The 27,873-nt window shown below is 42.3% G+C and overlaps 2 protein-coding genes and 1 pseudogene across 3 annotated transcripts; all 3 read right to left on the bottom strand.

Moving 5' to 3' along the window:
- Positions 1 to 7,203: 7,203 nt before the first annotated feature.
- LOC125523033 (NAC domain-containing protein 20-like) lies at positions 7,204 to 9,245 on the bottom strand. Of its 2 annotated transcripts, none has more exons than XM_048688069.2 (2): positions 8,637 to 9,245; positions 7,204 to 8,071 (listed from the first exon to the last, which is right to left on the bottom strand). In XM_048688069.2, exons 1-2 carry the CDS (start codon positions 9,228 to 9,230, stop codon positions 7,523 to 7,525), a joined length of 1,143 nt encoding a protein of 380 aa, XP_048544026.2. In that variant the 5' UTR covers positions 9,231 to 9,245; the 3' UTR covers positions 7,204 to 7,522. The 2 variants fall into 2 exon arrangements, with proteins under 2 accessions (XP_048544026.2, XP_048544027.2); XM_048688070.2 differs by having other exon boundaries at positions 7,204 to 8,065.
- Positions 9,246 to 16,584: 7,339 nt separating this feature from the next.
- LOC125525840 (uncharacterized) lies at positions 16,585 to 17,934 on the bottom strand. Its single transcript, XM_048690846.2, has 3 exons — positions 17,530 to 17,934; positions 17,221 to 17,425; positions 16,585 to 17,124 (listed from the first exon to the last, which is right to left on the bottom strand). The coding sequence occupies exons 1-3, from the start codon at positions 17,599 to 17,601 to the stop codon at positions 17,042 to 17,044; spliced, it is 360 nt and encodes a 119-aa protein (XP_048546803.2). The 5' UTR covers positions 17,602 to 17,934; the 3' UTR covers positions 16,585 to 17,041.
- A 7,362-nt stretch (positions 17,935 to 25,296) lies between these two features.
- On the bottom strand, positions 25,297 to 27,873 carry LOC147962902 (NAC domain-containing protein 20 pseudogene; annotated as a pseudogene).

Below are 27,873 nucleotides of genomic sequence, written 5' to 3'. Positions count from 1 at the left end.
CCGATAACTCCCTTGCGCCCCTCCACCTTTAGATCGCCCACACCCTAAGGGTTCTCTCTACGTAGACTCCGGCCGGGTAGAGCCTTTCTGGCACGGTTGGGGGGGAAGCGGTAGGTGGGGGCGTTGTACTGCATGGTGGCTCGAGGGCTCGATCGGGTTTGATGGAGAAGAAGGAAGAAGGAGGGCAGAGGAGGCAGAGGATGGGGTATGGATGAGGAGGGAGAGGAAGACGATAGTGCCCTGCTTAAATAGCCCAAGTGCGACGTGGGTTTTGATTTCTTCGAGTGGTTTCACCGGGTAGAATTAATGGGCGGGCGACGTTTTGTGGCGCCCCATCAAAGTGTGTACATGAGCGTGGGAAACGGGCTACGACGCTTCTGTGCCACCAGTCGCGGGTCAAGGGGGACGGGCTCACGCACGCGTCTGTGCCGTCGTGGGTCAAGGGGACACGCCTGCCCCGGGTTCTCTGCGTGTGCTGCCCGTGCATGCATGCATGGCAATGTAGCCTGCTTTCTAGGGCCTTGCTAGAGGGCAACGTTCGGTCGATGGGAGACGTGACAATAATTGACGCCTTAATTTGCCAATCTTGTAACGAGCAGCACGCCATTTGAACTGCATCAATACCCATCATGCCAGTGTTGTGTCGTTCAAAGAGGAGCACGCCATGCACCGCACGCCATGCACCGTTGGCTTTTTGGTTGTCTCTGCACGCTTTGATGCGATGCTGCATCGGTGCTAATGGTAGGCATGCGACAGCTTACTGCGTCGAGAGGGGTGGCGGATCAGGGCTACATCGAGGGCATGCATGCAACGCACGGGCGCAGGGCATGCATGCTGCAACGGGCGTCGGCGCTGCGGGTAGGCATGCATGCAATGATGGAAAGGGCACTGTGTAGGCTTAGTCCATGCACCGCGTCAACTCGTGCCGTTGGATTCAAATGAACGGCCCTGATGCCCCAACGAGAGAGGCTGATCCAAACCCCACTGATTCAACCAATCAGCGCGTCTCATGCGGATCGAAGGACATTGTAGCTAACCCTAGCGCTTGATCTCAACCGTCCACGCACAACGATCGACGACCCGTGAGTGTGCGGGGTTTTGAGAGGTTTTGTGGGGTTTTGAGTGATTAGGGTTGAGCATAAGTAATTCGAAAAAAATCAAAAAAAAATATAACTTGCGCACATAGTCTTATTTTGTCGTATAGTAACAAGAAAAATATATAAATATGGTTTACATACATTCTTATGAAAAATCCTTCACTAAATTGTCATTCCTCGAACAATGTAGTATGGAGTTCAAGGGAGAGAGTAGTGGGCAACCGAGAGTAGGTGGGGTGTTGAAAATGAAAAGTGTGAAAACCTCACCAAAACTTCATTTTGGATTGACTAAGAAAGATCTTAACTTACTTTCTCATTTTCATGTTTTAAACTTGTTTTATATATAATTTTCTATTAAACCTTGTTTTTTCAAAAAGAAAAGAAAAGAATAGAAAATTAATTTAATAAATAGTTAGACTTTAGATTTACACTATATAGGTAGAATAGATGTGTAGAAAAATTATTTGGCTGGTTTAGACATGGGGCCAAAAAAACTTGCTTAAATATGAGGCCGTTTACCCTACCTTTGGAGGTCATTTGAAACACACTTTTCATGACTATGAGTTCAACTTACCAAAAGGGCTCGGATTGATTAGCAAGCAAACATATTTCAGTTGAGGTACTTTAGATAGCATTAAAATATCAATAGCCCATCCCTAATTCAAATTTGAGCCCAAATTTGAATTTAAAACAATGACCAACAAACAAGTCCGAATAGAAATACACGGATACATAGTGACTACCAGTACGCACCAAGTTACAAATATTATTACATGACACAAATTTTCAAACAGTTCTCTGTTCTACCTCTTCCTACCACGTCGTGTGCCCTTCTTCGCCTTAGCACTTCTTGTTTTTGGTTCTACCACACACACAAGTTCACTGATCATCTTGGTTTTCTTCACTGGTCTTTTCAACACCTCGCCAACACCCTCGAGATTAGTGTCTTCAGTATGAATGTTGACAGTAGTTTCGGTTTCTTCGGTGTGTACCTCAACATGGGTTTCTTCAGTCTGAACCTCGACACGCTCAGGTTCAGTTTCAACCTCGAGAGCAGTTTCTTCAGTCTGAATGTTGACTGCAATTTCAGTTTCTTCGGTGTGCACCTCGACATCAGTTTCTTTAGTCTGAATGTTGACTGCAGTAGGATTTTCTTCAGTCTGCTCAGGCTTAGGCACACTTCTCTTCTTTCTACAGCCATTGACTCTTGCTTTTTTTTGTTGGCCAACACTGTTTAACAACAAGGGGTTGACTTGCGCGCTTCCTCCTAGCCATTGGGAAAATGTTATAGATATAGTAATTGGAAAAAGCACCAAATCAAAACACAGACAAATAAACAAGAACGGCATTTGATAGATCCCACTCTGTACCCAAGTTCCTGGCACAACTTGCATCTGTTTTTGTTACCTTGTTGGGCCTTTTTGGCTTTCCATCTTTCTTTCCCTTCTTACTACTCCCACCTTTCTCAAACCATGCCTTGAATCTACTCTGTTTAGGCCTGCCAGCCTTTCTTTTCGTCAAGGGAGGACACATGGAAAATTCAATCTCCACTTCAGGCCACTGAGATTGATCTGTAAGTGCTGGAATTGGAGTAGCATATGTAGCTTTAAATTTTGCTACCGAATAATATTCATGCAAATATGGGTGCATGTTTATCTTTGGTTGGGATGCTAAGAAAAGAATGGCATGCTCACATGGTTTACCAGTGTGTTGCCACTCGAGGCAAGTGCAATCATGCAATTCAGTGTTAACAACATGTCTCCTTCCAGTTTTGTTATCTCTAACTTCAGCACCCCAAGGTGAAGATTTTTCAACAAACAAACGTGAAAGACTTCTGCTCTTATTAACCACCTGTTGTACCACTGCTGGAAGCTTATCACCTTGCAGACAATCACCTATCGTTCTTCTCAATTCCCACAACCGCATGAGCATGATCTTGATTTGGTCAACCTTGTCATGCACAGGCAAATCTTTTAACTCCTTCACCTTGTCATTGAAACTCTCTGCCAAATTGTTGTTGATGTGGTCACACTTGATGGCAGTGTTGAATCCTGACATGTACCATAACAAAGAATGCTAGGTGTTCAGCCATGGACCAAACTCATCGCATGCTGCCATTATCTTATCAAGATGATATTTGTGTGTCTATCTAGTGTAAGATCTTGCTGCTGACCACATGCGCCCAAATTATTCTCCTCTAAATTTTTTGATCAAATTCATCCACAAATGACCGAAGCACTCCCTCTGCTCAGCATGTGGGAAAACATTTTCACTAAATTTTCCAGCCCCTTACATGCATCTGTGTGTATAGCCAAAGGTGACACTGGCCCTAGGCATCTTTTCAACTGGATCATGAACCATGTCCATGAAGCCTCTATTTCTGACTGAAACAAGCCAACAGCAATAGGAAACATCCAGTTGTGTCCATCTAGAGCATTGCATGCTGCCAACTGACCATTCCACTTGCCTGTAAAAAATGATGAGTCTATGCTCAAATATGGACGGCACCCTGCTTTGAAGCCATCGATGCAAGGCTTCAAAGCCATAAAAAACTTGGAGAACTTGACTTCACCTTTGGCTGATACCTCAGTATCTATCTCCACAACACTGCCAAGTGACGTCTTTTCCACCTCTGCTTTGAAGTTGTAAAGCAGCCTAAATGTATTTGCCCAATCACCATATAAATTTTTCATTGCCCTTTGTTTTGCCTTCCACACTGTGGTATATTTCAATTTAATGGGGTACATCTTTTCCAAGTCTACTTTGAGTTTCTTGGCAGTAGTGTTTGGTGTTTTGGCTAAAATTGGGGTGATCTTTTCTGCAACCCAAAGTTGTGATGTCATGGTTGGTACTCTCTGTGAACTTGTAATACAAGTATGTTGATTGGGGATTTGGTTAACCCTGATAGTACTTCCATCAGGTTGCAGTCTAGCAGATATGTACCACTTGCAAGGCTTGACACTACCATCAAATCCTCTGCACCTCACATAAAAATTCTTTCTATCAGTCCAAACAGTCTTGGCATCAAAGTCATGTTTCACTGCATAAGTCTTGAAACACATTCTAAATTCATCCATGTTTGGCCACAACTTCCCCACTTCAATGACAGGGTTTTCTTTGTCATACACATGCACCAGCTCATCATCATGTGCATTATCTACTTCATCTGCAGCTTGTTTCCATCAACTGTCCATCTACATCTTCATCAGCATTAGCAGGCAAACTAGATTCACCCCTCTCCTGCTTATCTCTGTCATCGACTAGAATGCCAAAAAGTTTGGCCATCTCAATGTCAGGCATTGGTGCAATGACCAAATCAGTAGGCTCATCTAATTCAACTACATTCCAATCAACAGTAGCTGCAGTTTCAGTTCCAGTCACCTGTCCCTCTTCGGCTATTACTGTAAGTTCAGTACACATGGGAATCAATGGCCTATGTGAAGCCCAATCATCATCTACCATCTGCGCAGCCAAGTGTGATGACACATATCCAACCTTCGAAAAAATATTCAGATCAATGAGCTCAGCAAAAAAATTAGCCCGTTTGCTTGTCCAGCCGTTTTGCCGATCGATTTCTTCAACAATCTGTTCACCATCTTCTATTCTCACATACTCTCCTTTCCAATCATCAAACCGCAACAGTGATACTTCTTGCTCTGGACCCCAAACAATATTCTCCCCAATTTTTTCCACCCATTTCTTCACTGCCTTCTCTCCCATGTTCTGTACAACTTGTGGATCAATCTCTGTAAACTCAACCTCCCATTTAACAATTGTGTGTCTCTCAATGTTCTGTATGCTACCATCAACTAATTTTGCCTTTGATGGAGGTAAATTGACCGTCAATTCGAACGTCCGAGTGACAGCATCCCCTCTGTCAGTGGCGTACAATGTGAGCCCGTGAGAAAGAGCAGACGAAATTGGATCAGAGAGAGGCGCATTACCTATTCGAAGTTGAATCTTGCGGCTCCATCTCAGTATGCCCACGGGCTCCCCTCACAACCTGTCGATTCAACAAGCGAAAACAGAGGAAACGAGCTGAGATCTACGGGCCCGAGAGAGGAACGGGACTAGGGTTCGAATTCACTCACAATTTTCTGAAGACGAAGGGAACGGGTGCCCGGTGAGAACGAGGGCTCCGCCACCGCCGCCGAGAATGCAAGATCCGCCGCCGCCGGAGAAGAAGTGGGGTGGGGGGCAGAGTGGCAGTGGGGGCGGACGGGGGTGGCAGGGCACGGTCAGCTATTTTGAGGACCAATTAAGTTGGACCCACATGTCCTAACATAAACGGGCTTGGTTGACGACCAATTTAACCCCATTTAACACCCAATGTGACCCTAGGCTATTTACACGCTAAAATGTGTCGCACCACAACCATTCATTCGAACTACATCGCACTCCTTCCAATTTGCATGAAAAACGTTGCACAGGAGCTATTGGCCCATTTTTTTAGAACGTTATGAAAAAAACTTGATGCACTTCGTGTACAAACTGAATAGTCTCCGACGAAGTATCTGAGTTTGGAATGGAAACCACCGCCTAGCACACATAACTCTATTATTTAAACTTATTGCCCCCTCAAACTTTTTCAATGTTCAATACACACCAATCACAGTGCAATGCTCAAATTTGAACACCTATTGAGTTGGTTTATTTTTTAAGCATTAATTGATTTGCTGGCAACTAAAAAGTCCAAAACGCTATTCTGTTTGAAATAACATGCAAATGAGCTATGAAAAGTTTGAAACTTGGCATGGGTTCATTGTATCACCCCTATAGGTTGTGGTACAAATTTGAGAGCACTACGCAAAAAACTAGATGTACTTCATGTATAAACTAAACACTCTTTAGTGAACAGAAACACTCGCTTTCCCATTGAAATCCATTTTTAACAATATTTTCCCTTTAAACCTTTTCTATGTTGAATATACACTATTGAAAGCGCAATGTTGTAGCTTGAGGCTACACTAGGTTAGTGAACATGATATATTCAAGCACTTTCCATACTTACAAGACCTGTGGCGGGCGCCATCTTCTCCCTGCCACTGCTACTTTAGAAAATTTTGGAGAGTTTGGGCATGGGTTAGCAAAATATTACCGTGGCAGGAATTTCTCATGGCCCTCCATAGATACGTTGAGAACCAATGGCTGGTGTGTCACCTGACCCGCCACAATATTGTTTCTATCCCATGGCTAATTCCGTGAAAATATAGGAGTGGCATTGACGATTATTGCCCATCATACCGATCATTTAGTAGTGGCCATCCCTTTTTTCCACCCGCCACTAGAACTTCCCAAAATAATTGTGGCGGGTTCCTGTCTGTTCCCGCCACTAATGTGACCCCGGCTATAAGTCTTTCCAGTAGTGGCATGGCATGCGGGCCAGTAACTTAAAAAACGGATTGGTAAATACTACAACGTGAAAATTTTATTCTGAGATGAAAGCTATATTTTCTAGTAGACCAAGCCTATGTCACATACTATATATGTGAGCGGTAGGCGTAAGCGAGATGGTTGACCTTCGCCTAGTGCCTATGCGGTGCTTAAGTGCCCTAGGCAAGCCTAGGCGGTAATATAGTTTTGGTAATCAGGGTGTATATGTGATTATTATTATGTGTATGGATATTATGGTATACATATAAGTTAACTACCAGGTACATTCATTGGAATATGTCATGTTTGGCATATTGGTGCAATATAGCATGATTTCCCGATTGGGTAGACAATTCCTTTCTTGGCCTGCCTAGACTTCCACTTATGCCCTAGGCGAGCCATTTGGCCATGGCCTAGCGCCTAAGCATGCCTCAGCGCCTCCTAGGCACTACTTTTTCCCAACAGAGTATGTGTGAAACATGGTGTAGAGCATGTCGCTCTCTTGGACATCACCACAAATGTTTGCCCTGGATTAGATGTGGAATAAAATTACTAGCACACATTTAGAAGTGAGTTAATATTTTATTAGAACACATTTCAAAGTATAAATAAGTGTTTATGTGGTGGATGGAAATCCCCTCTAGGTCGGTGCGTGCTAAAAATTCTTTTCCAGATACAATGCACACATGTGATCAAATTCACAGACATTAATACATTTAATGGAAAAAATATATATAAACAAAGTAGCTTATTCTATATGGGTTTAAAAGATGCATGATGTACACACATTTACAACACATGCATATGTAGCTAGGTATACCCTGGTGGGTAGTGCATATACAAGCCAATACACATACACACAATTGAAAAACTAGCACAAGAGTGGCATGCCAAGCCATGCCATGATTGCAAACTCTCTCAAGGTCACACTAACAAATAAAAATGCGGCACCAAACAATATACGGGTTGGCATATATCAACTGACCGTCTGATGGATTATTAATTTATGCATGCACACACATATATATATGTTGTCTTGGGTTATTTGATCATCAATTCTGCCAAATGTCATCCATACCCATGTTCATCAATGAGGTCTCGCCAACTGCTGTTGCAGCGGTGTTCCCTGGGTAGTTGTTCCTTAGCCCGGCCACAGCATCCTCCTGTGACAGCATCGACGCCAACCCACCTCCAGGTTGAGCCCCGACCATGAGACCCTGATCTGCACCCATATGCATCATCATCTGTTGATGTTGTTGTTGGTGTTGGTAGAGCGACAAAGGCAGTGTTGGGTTGACCATCATTTGGTGGTGGTGGTTGTTCCCGATGTAGTGGTAATTCATCATAGGAAGCGCCACACTGCCCATCATCGATGAGCCAGTTCCGACATCATGCGACTTGTATGAAGAAGCTCCAGGAAACAGCGGTGCATGCGCACATGTTGACGACATGTCATATTCCATGAGAGGAGGCAATGTATCTAAGTCAACAAAGCCCTGCTGATGTTCTGCTCCTGTGTACATTGGCATGTCATATGACGGTGTCACCATCTTCTTTAGTCCGGTGCTCTTATGGAAGATCCTGCAAACCACCCACTGTTCCTACAAACATACATAAATTAAATAAGTACAAATCAAATGTTTTATGTAGCATGCCCCAGGTGTGACGCTATTGTCGCAGATGCTGATCACTTTTTCATTAACTGCTCATATTTGGCACATATCTTGCATAACTTGGGTATTTAGGCGCCCCTTACTAGTGCCCATCTCAGGAATTGGAAACATAGTGACTCCACTAAGCCTCGACTCCAACTTTTGGACTCGATCAACCTTTCCATCCTTTAGAACATTTAAGACATATATGAAATGCCATCACATTCCATGGTTGCATTTACTCACCTCGGCCTACTAGTATGAACATTATCTACAATTTCTCTCTTTTGACCCATACGTTCAGGGTACCTACTTAAAAGGAGGCCGCTATGTCATGGTGGATGTAACTCCCCTCACACATCGGTGCAACCTTGTAATTATTTCCATGTATTGGCTACTGTGAGTAATATTCAATTGGGGGTTCTCCCGTTTGATTGTTCAAAATAAGTAGCTAACTACCTACTAGCATGTTGATGATTCATGAGCACTACTCTAGTATAAATTTATTATATACCTTGGAAGCCATGTTGGTTCTGGTGACGGTGCGGGTGGTGATGGATGGGTTGGATGTCAGCTTCTTGCTGCTCTCGAGCCTATACTCATGCATGATCCAATTGGTCTTCTCCCCCCTAGGCGCCCGACCCTTGTAGAAGACGAGTGTCTTCTTCATGCCGATGAGTTTGAAAGGTGGCTGGAAGATCTCCTTGTCCTTTCCGGTGGCCTTCCAATAGCCGGCCTCCGTCGCCCGGTTCGTTCGTATCCCAGTGGGGTACTTGCGATCCTTTCGGGAGTAAAAGTACCACTCCTTCTCCCCCATCTTCGCCTTCTCTGGTAGCTCCCATGGCTCGTACTTGTTGAGGTTCACATCCTCAATCGCCGCGGCAACGAAGGCTTCATCGAGCACCTTAGGGACCACATAGAATTTGATGATCTCCTCATCCGTCGGGTGGAACCTAAACCCCGGCGGTAGTACCAACTGTTTCTGCTGAACTTGAAGGTGGTCTGCCATGGTGGAGGCTTTATGTGCAACAGATTCTGGGGTGATGGTAATATTGGACGCAACCATAGACATGAGTATGGAAGAAATTAATGAGCTAGGGATATCCATGGAGACGCTTAAATAGGAGTTAATGCGTGTAGTAGCAAGGCGCTTGCAAGAGAAGCCTCAACGTTTCCAGACCTTTATTTATTTTGTATCTAGTGGCACTGGCTATGGATGGATAGATAGATAGATACCTTCCCCATCTTTACAACTGTGCGTTGTTTGTCGTGTTGGAGGAGCCACACACTTGTGGTGACAGGTAGAAAGGTTTCTCGAACCTATCCAAGCGATGACATGCCAGATTACATACGTGGTATTCGTGCTAGCCCTACTCGTGCCATATGCATGCTTCTCTTGTTGGTGTTTGCCTTTGTGATGCAAACCAATCAAACACTCACATTTGTCGCACTAGCTGGTTGCGCATATATAGCATTGCCCACTGTTTCCTATGATGATTGATATAGATGTATCTAGCTATAAATATTGTATAGCCCCTACCACAGGTTTACACAAAATCTGTGTGCTTTGTGGAAGTCTCTAGCCACTAGATTGACTGGTACACCCAGCCACGGTTTGCTTAATTGATAATCCTCCATGCTGTGGTGCCTACAGGTGTCAGCCACAACTAGGGTCACATTGCTCCTGCAGGTGCGCGGCCATGACCGATCTCTACCTTCTGCTGCCTAAAACCATGGCCTTTTGGATCAATTACAACTAGGAGAGGGGAAGGGCACTAGTTGTGGCTGAATTCCCGCATGTATAGATAGGACCGATACGGTTCATGCTTTACATGCATGCACGCACATACCTGTAGTATGTATACATACGCACATCACTGGCATTTCTCTACAGATAATCATCCGTTGCATGTCTTTTATATGCTTTCCAGGGTGTCGTGTACCGTGCACGCTAGAATGTATGCCACGCATCAAAGCTTCCTCGCCTTCTAAGAAAACATAGTGCGGGATATATGGATCAACCCAACACTCAAGGTGTACATGATTATGTGCTTATCAAATGCATGCTTGTCCATATCCCAACCTTGCATGCATCTCCTCGTGCCTAGACTGTTTTTAAAATTATTTTATACTAGTGGAATGACAATGCATTGTCAAGAAACAATGAAAAAAATTAGAGATACTTATCAAACAATTGTTATAATGTAAAAATGTGTGTCAAACATGATGACATGAACTTTGGGATCTATGAACTTTATTACAGCTATTGGGGTGACTAATTATCACGCTATCAAGTTCTATATGTTTAATTCCAGTGAGCTTGCTGCCACGGTTTTGAATTTAATTGTCCACAAACAAGCCTGCTCGTATTTGTGCCTAATTTTGACCATAAATTTTACCATGAAAATATAAGATGTGTCACATCAGTATTTTCTCACTTGAATTTTCTGTTCTTAGGAAATGGTGATTTGTTTGTAGTTGGTACAATTATTTTTTCAGCATTAAACTATAAATACGTGACCGCCTACTTTCGCATCTCTAAACATGAAATTGCACATAAAATTTGCAATACGCAACCAATGGAGTGACCACGAGAGAAACTTATATACCTAAGAGAATTATCGCCACTACCTAATCTATCTTAACATGCAACCTATCCACATCACCACATATGCCACCCCATAAATTTATCTCGATGTTTTCCTTTCCACTAAGATAGCAGTTCTATTTCCAAGCATAATAATCGATCGATCGCATGCCCTCCCTCATTCAAAATCAATTCTAATTCCACCCTCTAAAACATATGGCACACTATCCCAGCTGCATCACCTGATCTTACCACTAAATTTTCTCTCGACTTGACAGACCAAGGTCAATACATCTCAGCTTCCCACCTATTCTTGATTGAGTTGGAGCCGCCGTAATCGAGCTTCCACATGCAAACTCATTCCCATGCCAAGATGAGCCTCGATGTTGCGCCGTCATGATGCGGCTGGACAGCAACACGCTGTGGTGCCCCGCATCTGCTTTGCCCAGCTAGCTACCTCCCATCATCCACATTAGTTTTGTCCAGCCGCGGTGCGCCCTACACACCCACCCCGCATAATTGCAGTACCACCAACGACCTTTTCTCCAGCATGGAGCACATCGATCTGGTCGCTGTGGCAAGGGTGGGAGAGGAAGAAGGTGGGCTCTTTGCCTCTACCGAACTCCTTTCTTTACTCATGTCTATTAAGTTCAGTCAATTGGACTGGAACGTCCTAGCATCACAGGAAGCTTGTGGGGTTTCATTGCCATGTGCAGGCTTAACACATGTATCCCATCGGCAATGTAAATGACACCATGTAATGCATGTCTTTTAGCTAATTCTATTTCCCTAAATTCTTTTACATCATTGAATCTAAAGGTCGTTGGTATTACTGATATATTCCACTTGATTTGAACTACTAACCAGTTAACCATATATATGCGGATTGCATAATCTGTCATGTTGCAATTCATTCAGATTTTTAAAATGGACTTTTTTTTATATAAGATTTGATTTACACTTCTAGAAGCAGTCCATCGGTCAATCTCACTGCATCCATTATACATCGACCTGCCAATATTATTGATTAAATACGGCGGAATGGATGAAGCAAAAGTGGTTATTTAAGTATGAAAAATGCATCCCAGATTACCCCTTCAAAGTCAGAATCCTTTCCACATCCATGGTGATGGGTCATGCTATTTTTAGGTTATGCAACACGATTTGGTTTTCTACTCATTTGCCTTAGACAAACGTTTGATTGGTAACATATGTTTATGTTTTTTTATGGATTTTCAGAAATAGTATTGATGTATAATTACATGATGCCTAACAAGGGATTGCTAAATTATGTGTAGGGTATAATTTGGTGGTAGCATGAATTTTGACACCCCCCCCCATTAAAACTTTCCCTTTACTATCTTTGTTGCAGGGGATGCTACATTACACTCATCCAGATGCAATTCCTTTTCTCAGAATTTGGAACTATGTTGTTCCCGACAATTGTTAGCATAAAAATTTGCATAAAAATTTGGCATCCAACAGATTACTGTATGGATGCTCTTCCTGATAGGTCACCATATAACAACAAAAGTTTTAAGGTATAACTGACTCGTTCTTGCTGCCGCCCCAAGCTATGCATATGAATTGCACATCTACATTTGATCCTGGTCTTAGCACAACTAGTGTTGGTGAGTCACGTGATGAATATCAATTCCCCAGTGCATCAACAACGATACTTTTAATTCATATGGTTATGCTTAGTTACATTGACCTCTGTGCATCTCCATCATTTCTATGGGTATGATGCCATGGCAAAAATTACACGTAATTGCAAGGTAGGGGAAATTAGTATCATTACATTTTATTTGAAAAATTACTGAGCATAAATTAATAAATTAATGGAATGCATGTACTGATTTGCTTGGCTCCGGCAAAACCCATTGGACTGTCTATGGCAATGTTCGACTTAAGTCCACAAGGTGAGTTTTACTGCATCTGATTTTTATTTTTCATTTAATCCTAATAGGAATGATGAGCTTTCTAGCACCAATGCTACATGAGAAAGGTCATCAAGTGGAATGGTTTGGACATCAACTAACTAGAACATGGGTCATTTCATACACATGTTCATCTTCTTTGCTGGTAAAAGTAACAAGATACCGATGTCACCATATTGTGCTTATGTTATTACCGTTTCTATTTGTACGTTTTTTCACTATTTTATATTGAGATATGATCTATAAGATACTCATTGCTTTAGTTTCCATCTGTATTTCGCTCTTTGTAGACCACTATGTTGCACGCTTCCATCCTGTAAAGTCTATTTATTTTGGAGTCGCCAACATGCCATTGGCAAAAAATGTCTGTTTGAAAGACCTTTGCCAACTAGACATCTGATGCCAAACAATGTTGGTCGAAAATGTCCTTTCTTTTCTGATCGACTTTTTGTGGTAGGAAGTCTTTTTCCCTACCAACATATATGTAGGGATCCTATGTAATAGTGTAGTGCAACGTAACTCACTGCTATTAGTCATAACTAGCTTCATTACACACCTCAAGCTAGCTTTTCATTTAGAGATGAAGTGCCAAAAATTATGAATTAGATTGTTATCAAGTTCATGTAAGGCTGGAATTGGAAAACTAGACACCTTGGGAGTGTCTTGAGAATGATTTCTATCCTTAAGATTTAGCTAGACTTATATGTGTGTTCGTGTACGCCTATTCGTGCAACCAAGGCCGTCTCAATTGCTCATGCGGAAGACATAAAAGAATGCAAAGCGGCATGATGGCTAGGTGGTTAGGGTTCTAGGATACTAGGCGAGCAAAACCAATGAGATCAACAACTTGAAATTCTGACGACGAGTAAGTGATATGCCAAAACTTATCTACTTTTCCAATCATTTTGCTTATACTTACTCTTCTAATTTTATATTGATGTGCCAAAACTTGAAATCCTGTTTTATTTGAAGATTTTTAATCGAATTTTATATTGGTGTAGTTTTCATGTGTGTGGGTACTTCGCCAAAAAATAAGGTTAAAAAAGTTTGAGGAGTTCTCATCCAGAGGAGCACCACTAGCAAGGAGGGCCCAACCGAGGTGCACACCACTTGGGGGCTAGCACTAGTCTAGGGCGCGTAGCCAAGTCATGTGAAGCCCACATATACCCAACTCCCCCATTTCGACTATAAATTTTCTAGGACCTCAAAGTTCACTAAGATTTCATGTGTATTTTTCCTAGTTTAGAGAGCTACTGCCTTCGTTGATCATTGTCTTATAGGGTTCTTCGGAGGTTAATCCCACCTCCAGAGAGGGCATTTCATCACCATTGACTTCACTAGACCATTCTCCATCATCTTCATCATGTTTTCCGCAATGCATGTATGTGCAATCTGATGCCCGCACATGGGGTGGATGGAAATTGGATGATGCCAATCATGTAATATTCTAAGATTTCAGGGTATTGATCCCTATTATGATTATTGTTCTTGATCTTTCGTTGCTATGACTTTGTTATGCATAATGCATATTACTAGGTTCGGAATACTGTGAGTTGATATTTGAACCATATGTGTGTTTCATGATATTATGTGTTTGGATTGTGCCAGCAAGTCGCACGCAACTCTTGTAGTCCCAACTAGCAACCACGTGGGTGACGTACCAGGATATCAGTGGGGAGGGTTGAAATTTGAGGATTGGTACATTTATTCAAAAAGTGTTATCGTGTTTTTTGACTATCCGCCAAAAGGAAAGCTTAGTTGTATATTAGTTTCCATTGGACACATGTTACATGGGAGGATTGGGCAACATATGTTATGCAATTTCCCATAAATAAGCATGTTCAACTACATATGGAGTACGTGCGTATAAAAGTAAAGAGAACATGATCTAGGATTACATAATTTCTTATATCCCATATGTGTGACTGATGCCATGCATCCATGTAACTCCCCAATTTCCATTCTCACGCCTATGTTTATAATGTTGATGATCTCCTTCAATACATGTTATTTGTAGTTGTCAGGTAATTAGTAGTCTTATTTACTTTTCTACAAGCAACAACACTCAAAATCATGTCACTATGATGGCACTAATAATTTCTCTTAAATAAATATTTGTTTCATGTGGTTCAAAATAATACATTAGCTACTAAAGACTTATTATTTTTCTTTCTCTCCGACAGCGATAAATACAAATTAGAGTTGCAATACTTCCCAATGCGACTATTGCGACCCCGTGCACTTGTTGGATATCTGCAAAGCACTACAACAAGATTTTCATGTCAATGCTGAGTTGCGGGGTGAAGCTAAAAATATCAATGGTGTCAATCTTTTAAATTGATTGGTGTTATTAACTTTTTCTTAAAACCCTTATGTGGAAACATATGATTAACAATCACGAATGGTCATATTTGACCTCCAAACAAAAACCAATAGTTTGCACTTCTAACCAAATCGCAAAACTAGAAGTATTTTTGAGAAATTAGATGGGAAAGAAATATTTAAAAAATTGCAGTACATGATTACAATGTCTTGTGGATTTCCTTTTATGCCATTTGTTTTTATAATTTTCACATTCCAGAGAGAGAGAGAGATGGAGCACAACATAATTTTGTACTTATTTGCATTTCATGGTTGCAACAAGTAACAAGGAAAGAATGTTATGGTTATGGTAGTGGTGTGAGGGGAATGTGCACATGGTAGTGCGGTGTGCCTAGTCTTGGCTTCTCCCACTTTGCTTTCATGTTATAATTTGGTTAGCCTTTATATCTTCCTTTACATTTATGTTTTCCTAGCTTAGTTTATCTAGCTAACCGTTTGCTGCACCAATAGAAAATATCACAAGTTTACTAATTTTTAAACTCTAGTTTGGATGTGAATGCGACTCGAGACCATGCCAACTCTACTTGGGTATGAGGGAATGACTAACCTTAACTCATACGGTTTAACAAATACCTAGTTAATGCTTATGCGAAAGGTACCATCGTTATCCATGCACTAGCGGTTGTCAAGGTACTTTTCTGGCACTGTTGCCGGGGCTCTTAGCCCTTCGATGTTTCCTTTGAACTCACACTTAGTTTAGTGTATTTTTAATATTCTATCTCTAACCCCCTAACAAAACAATTACCAAAAATATTTGATGTGGATATGCCTTTTTAGGAATAACAAATGCTACAAAGGATGAAGGAATAGCCATGAGTACACCAATCAAGTCTGACTATGATGCAAAGACAATTGAACGAACATATTGGGTGAATGAGTACTTATCCATGTTACGTGTCTCATATCCATTGTCCTGAGGGAATTGTGGATCTGGTGAACACATGAACTATCAATGTAAGTATGGGTTTGATCCATAATAGAAACCTATAACTCTTGCGATAAAAACAGTGCTAGTATGGAGGTCATAGAATTCATACTTTTCACGGTTGCAAGTGAGATGCTACATCCAATAATAAAGATTAACATAGAAACCATCTTACTTGACAGGATTAACATGGTAGTACAACCCATCCATGAGTTTTGCTTGGATAATATTTGTGAGAAGTCATTAATGCTCAACATTTGTGTCGGTATACTGAGTTGTGGGAAGAAGCTTAAAAAATATTGATGTTGTCAATTTTTTAAAAAATTGACTGGTGTCAATACATATTTTTGAGAGCACTATGCTAACTTGAAGAGGATGAGCACTAAATCCTTGGTATCACGTGACACACGGGTTGGATGCGTCTTTCTAACTGAAACTGGGAGATGGAACTTCCTAAGTGTAAACCAAATCTTAAAATTCAAGGTATGTTAGAGCAATTAGATGGGAAAGGGGTATTCAAAAATTCAAAGTGCTTGACTACGATGCCTTGTTGAATGCATTTGATGGCATTTTAAAAAAATCAATCTGTTTTTATCAGCAACCAATTTTGTAATTCGTCCATCGCCACTGCATTTCAACTAAGAGAGAGAGTGAGAGAGAGAAAGAGGAAGAGAGTGCAGGACTTCACTTTTTACTTATCTGACACAAGTTCTTATTTATTTACATAAAATAAGTGAGGCTCTGCTCTTATTTTTTTATTAAGGCAGCTGACATATTATTTACTACTTTATTACTATAAGACAGCCATCAAGTCTAGTCTTATTTTTGTTTTAGTTTATTAAGCCAGGAAGGCTACTCTTTCTAACCTAAATTTATTCTGTTTTATTAAGCCAACAAGCCTACTCTTTCTACCCTAAATTTATTTTATTTTACTAAGCCAGCAGGCCTAGTCTTTCTACCCTAAATTTATTTTTATTCTACTTATTAAGCCGGCAAGGTAATACTAATGAGTACTAGTAGTAATTTATTCTGGAGTGCATGCATGGATAGTCGAAATTCGGAGTGGAAGTTGGTGGGTGCTTCATTCACTTGCGGCCAAAGTCAAAGGTGCCGCTTGCTTTAGGGTGGCAGATACCGGAGCAAAACGTGCAATTGTTTGTTGACCAAGCTGCATCCAAAATTGCAAATAACCAAGTGTCTCAATATATATGGATACTCAAAATGTATGGGCATGCAAAGAGAGAAAGGAACTAGGATTACGTACTGGATTGTCCTCCTAGCATGACACAGTGCTGCACCGACTTTGGGGGGCCGTCGCCGAGGACCTCGGCGAAGAAGAGTTGTGTCCCGTGGGGCCCCGCATCGGCCCTGAAGTTGACATGGAAGCAGAGCCGGTTGTCGCCGGCGTCCACCCACCGGCAGGAGAAGGCGTGGCTGTCCACCGGGTCCAGATCCGTGAGATCAACATCCTATATAACGTAATCATTCAGCCAAGATTGATCATCAGTACGTAGCTAAGATGGGAGCAAAGAAGAAGAAGAAGGTGATGGAGTAACTAATGCAGAATATATACATGATTTTCGCTGTAGTGCTGGGCTGCGAGCCTGGTGCAGCGCTCCGTCTGGCTCTCACCTCTAGACGCCATTGCCTAAGCTAGCTAGCTACCTGCTGTGGTGTGGTGTGGTTTAGTGCTGTTGCTTGTGATGCGATAGTGCGACCGATGGATCAGTGCAACAAGTACGTATATATGGCCATATCGACCGATCATCACGAGTGTATGATGGATCGAGGTGCGTTCGATTTGTGTGAATTTTCTTTCACCTATCATCATGCAATGCAGGTGCATTCGATGTGTTAGCCCGTCAAAGACAGAAGCAATATGCATGTCCAAAGCATGCATCGGTCATGCCCGCCGGTCAGCCACGCTTCAGCGCTCATGCAATCATGCTGCTACCTCTCAAGGACGCAAGGAATAAGTTTCCCCCCAAATTATTATTACTCCTTCCGTACATGTTATTGTCGCTGGTAGTGCTGTTGTAGTACTAGTTGTTGTTCTTGTTCTTATTGCAGCTGCTACTACTACAGGAAACACGCTTGGTATCCCGGGCATTGTTATCTGCCTCATGATGGGCCACACAGGAATTTCCTCAGCACACTAAGCGCAGAATACAAAACCGAATTCATGGGCCGGTCAATGGGTTTAAATGATTTATACTATTATGTTGATTATTATTATTTAATGCCTGCTAATAATCATGGAAAACCCTATTTGCCGCTCATTGCAACGTTTGTCGCCCGAATGCACATGCAAGCGGACCAGAAAGAGTAAGTGAGCCGGCCCATTTAAGGGTAGGCAAAGGCCCGAAAATTTTCACAAACATCACGCATTTGAGCATCTTGCACCACAAAAAATAGCAGATTTTTTGAATTTGTTTGCTATTCTTTATCTTGCTACTGCTGCTACTACTACTACTGCTACTGCTACTGTTACTACTACTACTACTACTTTTGCTGCTGTTGCTACTTGTGCTGCTACTGCTCCTCCTACTGTTACTAATTCCAAAAAAAAAAACTACTACTCCTACTACTACCACTACCGCTATTGCTACTGTTGTCGCCGCCGCCGCTGCTACTAACTTTAGTTTTGCTGAAACACGTAGTTGTACATGGGATGATCCATCTAAATGGCCAAAATACCTTTGGTTTATTTTCAGTTACACCTAACCCATCGGTGCTTCCCTCTCTTTTCCTTCATTTTCTATGGGTTATCCCTCGGTCGTCCTCTTCTCCATTGTCCACCTCAGAACACCCCTCTACTTTCTCTCTCGCACCTTGTTTGTAGTTAGTTGTTTTGCTTTCGCCTGTGTGATGTATGCCTCCATGGTTTAACCATGGATTTTGGCTGTTAGGTGGTCCCTCATCTGTGCATACATGGAAACGTTGGTCCTGGTGTGCGGGTCCCACCTATCAGATTCGTTGTTAAAACGAACTAATCTGTGTTTTGTTGCTAGTGATGGATTTTGTTATGAAAAAAAATGATAAAAAGTAGTAGCGGGTTTGTGATAACATATAGTCATAAATATTGGTTTTGTGTAACTTACGCACGTGTCCTAGATTGTACCATGAGGACATAGTCAAAACCTGGATGTTGGTATTTCTGTGGGAACCGATGCCATATATACCCAAAGCATCCCAACCTCCTCTCCACAATCTGAAGAGCTCCCTCTTCCCTAAATCTAGCTTCAATGTCATGTGTCGTGGCCTGCATCGACACCTAAATCAACATGGCCGCATCAGTAGCATCCCCACTCGAGGTAGCACATTAGACCGCAAGGCGCCGCAATCATCACGGACAAATTAATTTTGCGTTGATCCAACATGTAGCAGCGAGAAGAGCACGAAGGGGCACCGTGACCAACGTCCTGCTCGGTGTGTAGGGGCTGTTGAAATTGCGGCGCACGAGCAGCTTCAAGTTTCGTGCAAGGAAACAACAGTGGCAGGTCGGATCCATCTATAAAGACAAAATATACCAAAGTCTCCGGAGTGAACAAATATATGCATCGATCGCAAGGACAAACCAGCCCACAGGAAGAGGAAAATGTGGCGTTCAAACAAACCAAACCAAAATAGTACTCGCTAACTCAGTACCAAGCAAACAGCTAACTGGTACCCGCTAACTCGCTGAAACGGCAGTAGGCAAACAACAAACTGGTCAAGACAAAACCGGTTAAAAATAGGTCAATGGCACCGGCAAAACCAATTCCATGTGTCGCCTGTGGGAGGGAGGGGCAGGCATTGCCGAGTATCTCTGCGAAGAAGAACCTTACCCCATGGTACCTAGCTTCCGGCCTGAAGTTGACATGGAAACAGAGGCGGACATCACTGCCGGCATCCACCCAACGGCAGGAGAAGGCGTGTTGTTCACCGGATCCAAATCCTTGATAATAACACCATGCGGACAGACGTAGGACGTACGTAGATAAGATCAGAAAGGACTAAGGTAGATGAGGACATGGGTGGACAGATGTGCACCCATTTTTTTCTTTCAAAAAGAGTATATAGGTACATCGTCAAACCATATGGTTTAAAAAATATATTTTTAATTTGTACATTGTTTATCCCTCACATATGGTTTATTAAATATATTGTCAAATTTGTACACGGGTGCTCCAAAAACAAGTATATTATGCTCTAGCATTTTTCTATAGATATATTTTTCTAATCATATAATAGAACCACTATTACAATAGTTGTGAAACCATATCTTTTAGAGATATGTAACGTACATAGTATGAACTACATAAATTACACATGTATTAAAAAAATACAAAGCAGAAATTAAATTCAGCTCAACACTTAATTATTTTTCAATGATATACATTATAACATATAACAAATAATTAAATAATATTGTTAAATATGCCAAATAAGGAATGAAAAAATATACTCCTTCTCATAAAGAATGTATCTTTAACACAATATTATATTAAGTATAAAATTTTAATATAAAATATGTATATTTCAAGAGGAATGGGGCAATAGGAGAAACTAAAATTTGTGACTCGAAATAAAATTTTGACGTTTGTACACCCAAAATTGAAATGCTAACTCCACCACTAAAGTCAATGATTTTTAAGCTGCTTTTATGAGCGAAACTAGATGAATGAATTAATTAGGTATTACATAAGTTGTGTTGTAGTGCATGACTGCAAGACTAATGCAGACGTGCATGTAACTGTCATCGTAGAGAACATCACTGAGGACCTCCGCTAAGAAGAACCTTACCTCATGGTGTCCTGCTTCAAATCTGAAGTTGACGTGGAAACAGAGGCGGACATCACCGGCGGCATGCACCCAGCTGCAGGAGAAGGCGTGGTTGTTCAATGGATCAAAATCCTTAAGAAAAACACTCTACGGACGGATTTGGACCTACATAGTTAAGATCAATATGCGACAAAAACTAGATAAGGACATGTGTGGACATATATGCACCCATTATTTATTTTCAAAAATGAGTATATAAGTATATCGTTAAACCATATGTTTAATTTAAAAAGTACTTTTTATATTTGTACATTGTTTATCTCTCACATATGGTTTATTAAATATTTTGTTAAATTTGTACACGGGCGCTCCAAAAACAAGTATATTATACTCTAGAATTTTTTTATAAATAATTTTTAATCATATAATAGAACAATTATTACAATATTTGTGAAACCATATGTTTTAGAGATATCTAACATACATATGTAAAAACTACATAAATTACACAAGTATAAACAAAATTTTAAAAAAAGTTAAAAAGCATAAATTAAGTTGGGCGCAAAACTCAAGTATTTTTCAATGATATACATTAAAATATATAACAAATAATTAAATAATATTGTCCACACATCGTGTGTAATTTATGTATTTTTATCGGATCCTGATAACGCCCACACGTGTGGCATACTAGACATCCGCCCACACATCTTATGTGGCGTGAGCAGGAGGCAGCCCACACGGGTTGTGTGTGACGAGCATTAGAATTGCCCACACGTGTGGGCGCAGCTACTTCGTGCTACACGCCCAACAAGTACTACTCATCTCCACCCCGCGCGTGTGGCACGAAGCAAAAATGCCCACACGTCCTGACGCAGCTACCTTAGGTACCCGTGGGATGACGATTTAGTTGCCATCTGGGATGGCAGATGTAGTTATCCGGGATGGCAAATGTAGTTGTAAAAGCATGGAAACTCTATCTGTTTTGGTTAACTATAGTTGTCATGTCTAATTTATGGTAGTTGTCGCGTGTAATCAAATCATAGTTGTCGTGTGTGATTAACTATTTGCCACATATGGTCAAATAGTAGTTGTCATGTATGTTTACCTAGTTGTCACGTGTGGTCCAACCATAGTCGCCATGTATGGTTAATCACAGTTGCCATGTGTGTTTATCTGGTTACCACGTACGCGCAACTGCAGTTGCTGTCTAGCAATGAATCATAGTTGTCATGTGTGTTTACCTAGTTGCCATGTAGGCGCAACTGCAGTTGCCGTCTAGCAACGAATCATAGTTGTCATGTGTGTTTACCTAGTTGTCATGTACACGTAACTGCAGTTGCCATCTAAACAACGTACGAGTGTCGTGTGAGCGAAAAGCAGTTCGCCCACACGCGCGTGGACTAGGTGATGGTTGTGTGGACAGAAACTAGTTCACCCACACAACACAGCTGGCAAACGGCATGCTGCGGGGCGTGTGGGCGAAGTCGCCAACACCCACACACCAGCTCCGTCCTACGTGGCACGCAAATTCTGCCTCGATGTGTCAAGATTCGTGCAAACTTGACTGGACGGTGATCCACGCGTGTGGGCGAGTTGCAAAACTGCCACACGTGTGAACGTTATCATTTAGGTTTTTTCCTGGCTCTTTAGATCGGTTTTTCTGTTGTTGAATTGTTTATATTGCTTATTACATGTGTCACGTGGTGCCTTTTGGATCAGTTACCATTAGGAGAGGGGAAGGGTACTAGCTGCGGCTGAATTCCCGCATGCATACATGAGACCAGTACGGTTCACGCTCTACGCATTTGTCTAGAGATAATCATCCGTTGCATGTCTTTTATCTGCTTTCCAAGGTGTCGTGTACCGGTGCTCACCTTTTATAGAAAACTGAGCGCAGGATATATGGATCTATCCAGCACTCAACGTGTACATGACTGTGTTTATCAACTAGATGTTTGGCCATATCTCAACCTTGCATGCATCTCCTCGTGCCCAGGCCGTTTTTAAATTATTTTATGCTAGTTGAATGCCAATGCATTGTCAAGAAACAACGAAAAAAATATAGCGAAACTTATCAAACAATTGTTGTAATGTAAAACGTGTGTCAAAGATGACGACATGAACTTCGGGGTCTATAAACTTTATTGCAGCCAGTGGATCTGAAAGGAAGTTCATACACACATATTTGGGGGTGACTGATTATCACGCTAGCAAGTTTTATATGTTCAATGCCAGTGAGGTTGCGGCCATGGTTTTGAATTTAATTTTGCATAAACAAGCCTCCTTATATTTGTGCCTAATTTGACCATCCGTTTTACCATGAAAATATGATATGTGTCACATCAGTATTTTCTAACTTGAATTTTCCATTCTCAGGAAATGATAATTTCTTTGTGGTCGGTACAATTGTTTTTAGTTTTGCTAAAGCACATCTAGATGTGCTCTAAGTATTGCACATCTAAGTCCCGTATCATTGATTTACATAAAGATTCATGCAAATATTTTCCTTTGTCTTTTTTATTTTCCTTCCTAATTTGATCGAGTCACTTAGATGTGTTTCATCTTTAAGCTGGAAACACGTGACCACCTACTTTCGCATCTCTAAACCTGAAATTGTACATAACATTTACAACATGCAACCAATGGAGTGACCACCAAAGGAACTTATAAACTCGTTTTACTTAATCCTATATAACTAAGAGAATTATCCCCACTATTTAAATTATCTTAACATGCAGCCTGTCCACATCATCACATATGCCACCTCATCAATTATTATATTTTTGGCCTATGTTTTCCTTTCCACTAAGATAGTCGTTTTGTTGCCAAGCATAATAGTCGAACGATAGCATGCCCTTCCTCGTCCGAAATCGGTTCCACTTCGACCTTCTAAAATATACGATGGACTAGCCCAGCGAGCACTTCAGTGAGGTCCTCGATAGAGATCAAGTGGGTGGTTGGTCGGTTAAAAAATCGACCTATTGCTGCTTCTGATCCCTATGTGACACAAAGCCCTAGAGAATCAACTCTCAGCGAGAATCCACAGTGTACTCCAGATTGTTGAATCTGGCGATCCGTCCTAGAGCAAAGTTCTTGATCTAGCTGTGGTGGCCAACTGAGTTGATAGCGAAGGTGTCGGTGCCGAAGATGAACATCTGATTTGGCCAAAGATCGCACTGTATTCTGCCGGAGATCCCATCAGACCGCGGTGTTCAACTCTCGGGAACGATTGTCGCGCATGCCTCAATAGGGTGCCTCAAAGAGGTGATAAGGTCGGAGGGGAAACAAGGAGGCGAGTTTACCTAGGTTCGGGCCCTCTAGGTGGAGGTAAACCCCTACTCACTGGTTGTGATAGGGTTGTGCAAAGTACAAGTATAGAACCAGGGGATTGTAGATAATCTATCGACTAGCCCGGCCCCGGGCTTATATAACATACTTGAGGCCCTAGAGTTACACAACCTAATCGGCTCCATCGGTGGAGGAGGATAGTCCTCCACGGCCCCGTCTTCCTTGACTTTGACGACAAGGCTTCCGGAGTCTTCTCATCGAACCCCATGGCCGCCGATCAAGGTGCGGGATGGAACCGACCTAGGGATCCTTGGGCCAGCCTACCAGGCTGGCAACCGCCATGGTGAGGCACCGTTGGGCTATCAAGTAACATGAATGTGACACCTTTTTGCCTTCATTTAGCTCAACTCAGTCTTTCTGGCATTCTTCACCGGACGAATTTCCACCCATGCTGCATTTTCCCTCAGTGGATGTGGTAATGATGGAACTGTGGACACGTGTATAATTTTCCTCGGTGGTTCTTCAACACTTTCTTTTGGTACTTGCAAGAGATTGATCTAAGTTTTAATAATATGTAAAACAATATCATAACCAAGATACTTCTTCTTCTTCTCATGTGTTGCATTGCAATTCTTGTGGTACATGAGGTCATGGCATGTTATTGGTCCCGGACTGATGCGGGCGATTAAGTAGAGGGGAGAGGAAGGCCAAGGAGGCCGCAACGGTGGTTAACACATAACAGTACAATTTTCGTTGCGGTGTTTGTTATTAGTGACGACTAATGAAGTATATCTTGATATTATTCCTACTTATTTTCTTAGAAATGCCCATAACCATTTCCTAAAATCAAAACCCATTCAACCTCCTGCAATCCTTGATGCAAAACAATACTATATATACATGTTGTCACTATTTATATACTATATTAGTAACTAGGCGTGCATACATAATGGATACCAACACAACTAGTAAATAAAACATATAAAGCACTAATTGCAACAACATCCTACATCTCTTATTGTGTTGTGTCTGGTTAATGCGTTTAGTGAAAAAAAAGGTCTGGTTCATCCATTGCCTTCCCTGGTTGCCATAAAAAACACGCATAAAAATGACCGGTCTCATATAGCCATAGCAACTATCCACGTGATGACCGGTCTCATACAATGTTCCATCCTCCAGGTGCTTCACGGCTTCTAGACATGCATAGCAATGCTGAGTGTCAACACGAATCTCCATGCCACGATAGGGACCACAAATTTCCTTGCCCCTAACCCCACCTACATATAAATTGACATGAATTACTAGCAAAATAATGAAGAGGATATGCATGAACCCGGGTTCGCGTAGAACTAACCAACTCCATTTTGCCCTTCCAAAGAAACTATGGAGGTGGGTATACACGTATCGCTGCGGCGCTCGTAATATACCTCCGCGAACACTAACACTAGTAGAAAACGGGCCTATTATCCCGGTTCGTAAGGGCCTTTTGTCCCGGTTCCTGAACCGGGACTAAAGGGTCGTTACTAATGCCCTGACCCTTTAGTCCCGGTTCAAACCAGAACCAGGACAGATGGGCCTCCACATGGCCTGCGTGGTGAGCCCAGGCAGGAGGGCCTTTGGTCTCGGTTGGTGGCACCAACCGGGATCAATAGACCTCCACGCGTCAGCATTTGTGTGGTTGGGATTTTTGTTTTTTTTAAAGGGGGGTTGGGGGTTTTGGGGGGTTAATTTAGGTATTTCATATATTGTGTTAGATAGCTAATTAATAGAGAGAAGTATCCTCTCTTATGTCCGTGCTTGGTCAACGCTACGTACTATACATACGTAACTCCTCCTTTGAATTCTCCAAGCTGCTTTTGGCGGTGAAGTTTACATGACCATAGAAGCCCCTCGCATCCATGATCGCGGTGCTAGTGTATATGGCTCTGACGAGCTCATACTTGACCTATTAGCATATATATGTTGAGGCAAAAAGGAGGACGAAGTTAACTGGGAAAATTGCGTGTACATATACATACAAAGAAGAAGGGAGGGTAATTAAATGTTTTTGGGGTACAAATGGTATGTACTACCTGCAGGTTCTGGTCTTGGCTGATGTAGTGGTCGAGCGCGGCGGTTATGTACTCGTTGGTCTGGCGCTCGAGGTCCGCCGCGGTCATCGTCCTCGTACATGGCATCAAAGGCCGAGAAGTCGCTAGCGATATTGTAAGTGGGAACATTATTGGGATTTCTAGCCCAATAATCGTGGTGGTCGTTGCCAGCGGCCATGCTCCCATACCTTATAGGTGGGTTAATTTATGAATGACTGTAATCGATGGAAAAGCTAGCTAGTGAGAGTGCGTAGGAGGAGGAGGCAAAGCCTAAGGAACTTACTCGATCTGGGTAGCATTCGTACGAAGGCGAGGTAGGAAGACGAGGACCCTCCTCCTGGGGTTCTGGAGGAGGAGGGATCCTCTTGTACAGCACACCGCCGCTGCTGGCAGCCATGGATGTCGATCTGATAATCTGCTATATATGTACAGTAGATCACAACAAAGGGGTCTAATCTACTCTATCTACTCAGGTCAGGTGTCTTCTCCGGGAGCTTATATAGATTAGAGAGACGGCCAGATCGAATCGAGATCAGTTCAGTAGTATCCGACTCGGACTCGCGCCAATGAACCGAACAAACTAATCCTCGCCAGCACCCACGGCTGGTGCACTTTCGAGCGTAGTAATTAAAGAGTTGCGGCCTGTCGAGCGGACGATCATCCCACTCCAATGCGGCACAATGGCCGAAGTTAGTTTCTCAGGACAATCTATGTATCCACACATGTATCTGAGTTTCCTATCAATACAATTCTAGCATGGATAATAAACGATTATGATGAACAAGGAAATACAATAATAACTAATTTATTATTGCCTTTAGGGCATATTTCCAACAGGATGTTCCTCCCCTCACGCACCGGTGCAACCTTATAATTCTTTCCATGTATTGGCTACTCTGAGACTATGTGATGGTGGATGTTCCTCCCCTCACGCATCGGTGCAACCTTATAATTCTTTCCATGTATTGGATACTCTGAGTAATATTTAGTTGGGCATTCTACCGTCCGATTGTTAAAAATAACTAGCTAACAACTCCCTCTGTTCCATAATATAAGCGCGTTTTTTACACTAGTGTAGTGTCAAAAAAGACTCTTATATTATGGGATGGAGGGAGTAGCTACTAGCATGTTGATGATTCATGAGTACTACTCTACAATAAATTAATTATATACCTTGGAAGCCACGTTGGTGCTGGTGACGCTGCGGGTGGTGGTGGACGGGTTGGATGTCAGCTGCTTGCTACTCTCGAGCCTACTCATGCATGATCCAGTTGGTCTTCTCCCCCCCCTAGGCGCCCGACCCTTGTAGAAGACGAGTGTCTTCTTCATGCCGATGACTATGAGCGGTGGGTGGAATATCTCCTTGTCCTTCCCGGTGGCCTTCCAATAGCCGGCATCCGTCGCCCGGTTTGTTCGTATCTCGGTGGGTTACTTGCGATCCTTTCGGGAGTAAAAGTACCACTCCTTCTCCCCCATCTTTGCCTTCTCCGGTAGCTCCCATGGCTCATACTTGTTGAGGTTCACATCCTCAATCGCCGCGGCGACGAAGAAGATCTTGCACCTTGGGGACCACATAGAATTTGATGATCTCCTCATCCGTCTGGTTGAACCTAAACCCCGGCGGTAGCACCAACTGTTGGTCCTGAACTTGCAGGTGGTCTTCCATGATAGTGACTTTCTGTGCAATGGATTCTGGGATGATGGAAATATTGGACGCAACCATAAAGATGTATATAACTATGGAAGGAATTTAACGAGCTAGGGATATCCAT

The sequence above is a fragment of the Triticum urartu genome, chromosome 7A, assembly GCF_056163025.1.
Source record: "Triticum urartu cultivar PI428250 chromosome 7A, HENAU_Tu73, whole genome shotgun sequence".
Classification (NCBI taxonomy): Eukaryota; Viridiplantae; Streptophyta; class Magnoliopsida; order Poales; family Poaceae; genus Triticum; species Triticum urartu.
Note: the sequence above shows the minus strand (reverse complement) of the source record. Positions and strands in the feature narration are given on the sequence as shown.

Coding starts and splice junctions, on each gene's coding strand:
- LOC125523033 (XM_048688069.2), bottom strand. CDS start 9,230: ATGGATATCCCTAGCTCATTAATTTCTTCCATACTCATGTCTATGGTT. Junction 8,072..8,636: donor GAACCAACATGGCTTCCAAG/GTATATAATAAA, acceptor GTATGTTTGTAG/GAACAGTGGGTGGTTTGCAG.
- LOC125525840 (XM_048690846.2), bottom strand. CDS start 17,601: ATGGCGTCTAGAGGTGAGAGCCAGACGGAGCGCTGCACCAGGCTCGCA. Junction 17,426..17,529: donor AGCACTACAGCGAAAATCAT/GTATATATTCTG, acceptor TACGTTATATAG/GATGTTGATCTCACGGATCT. Junction 17,125..17,220: donor CATGCTAGGAGGACAATCCA/GTACGTAATCCT, acceptor TTTTGGATGCAG/CTTGGTCAACAAACAATTGC.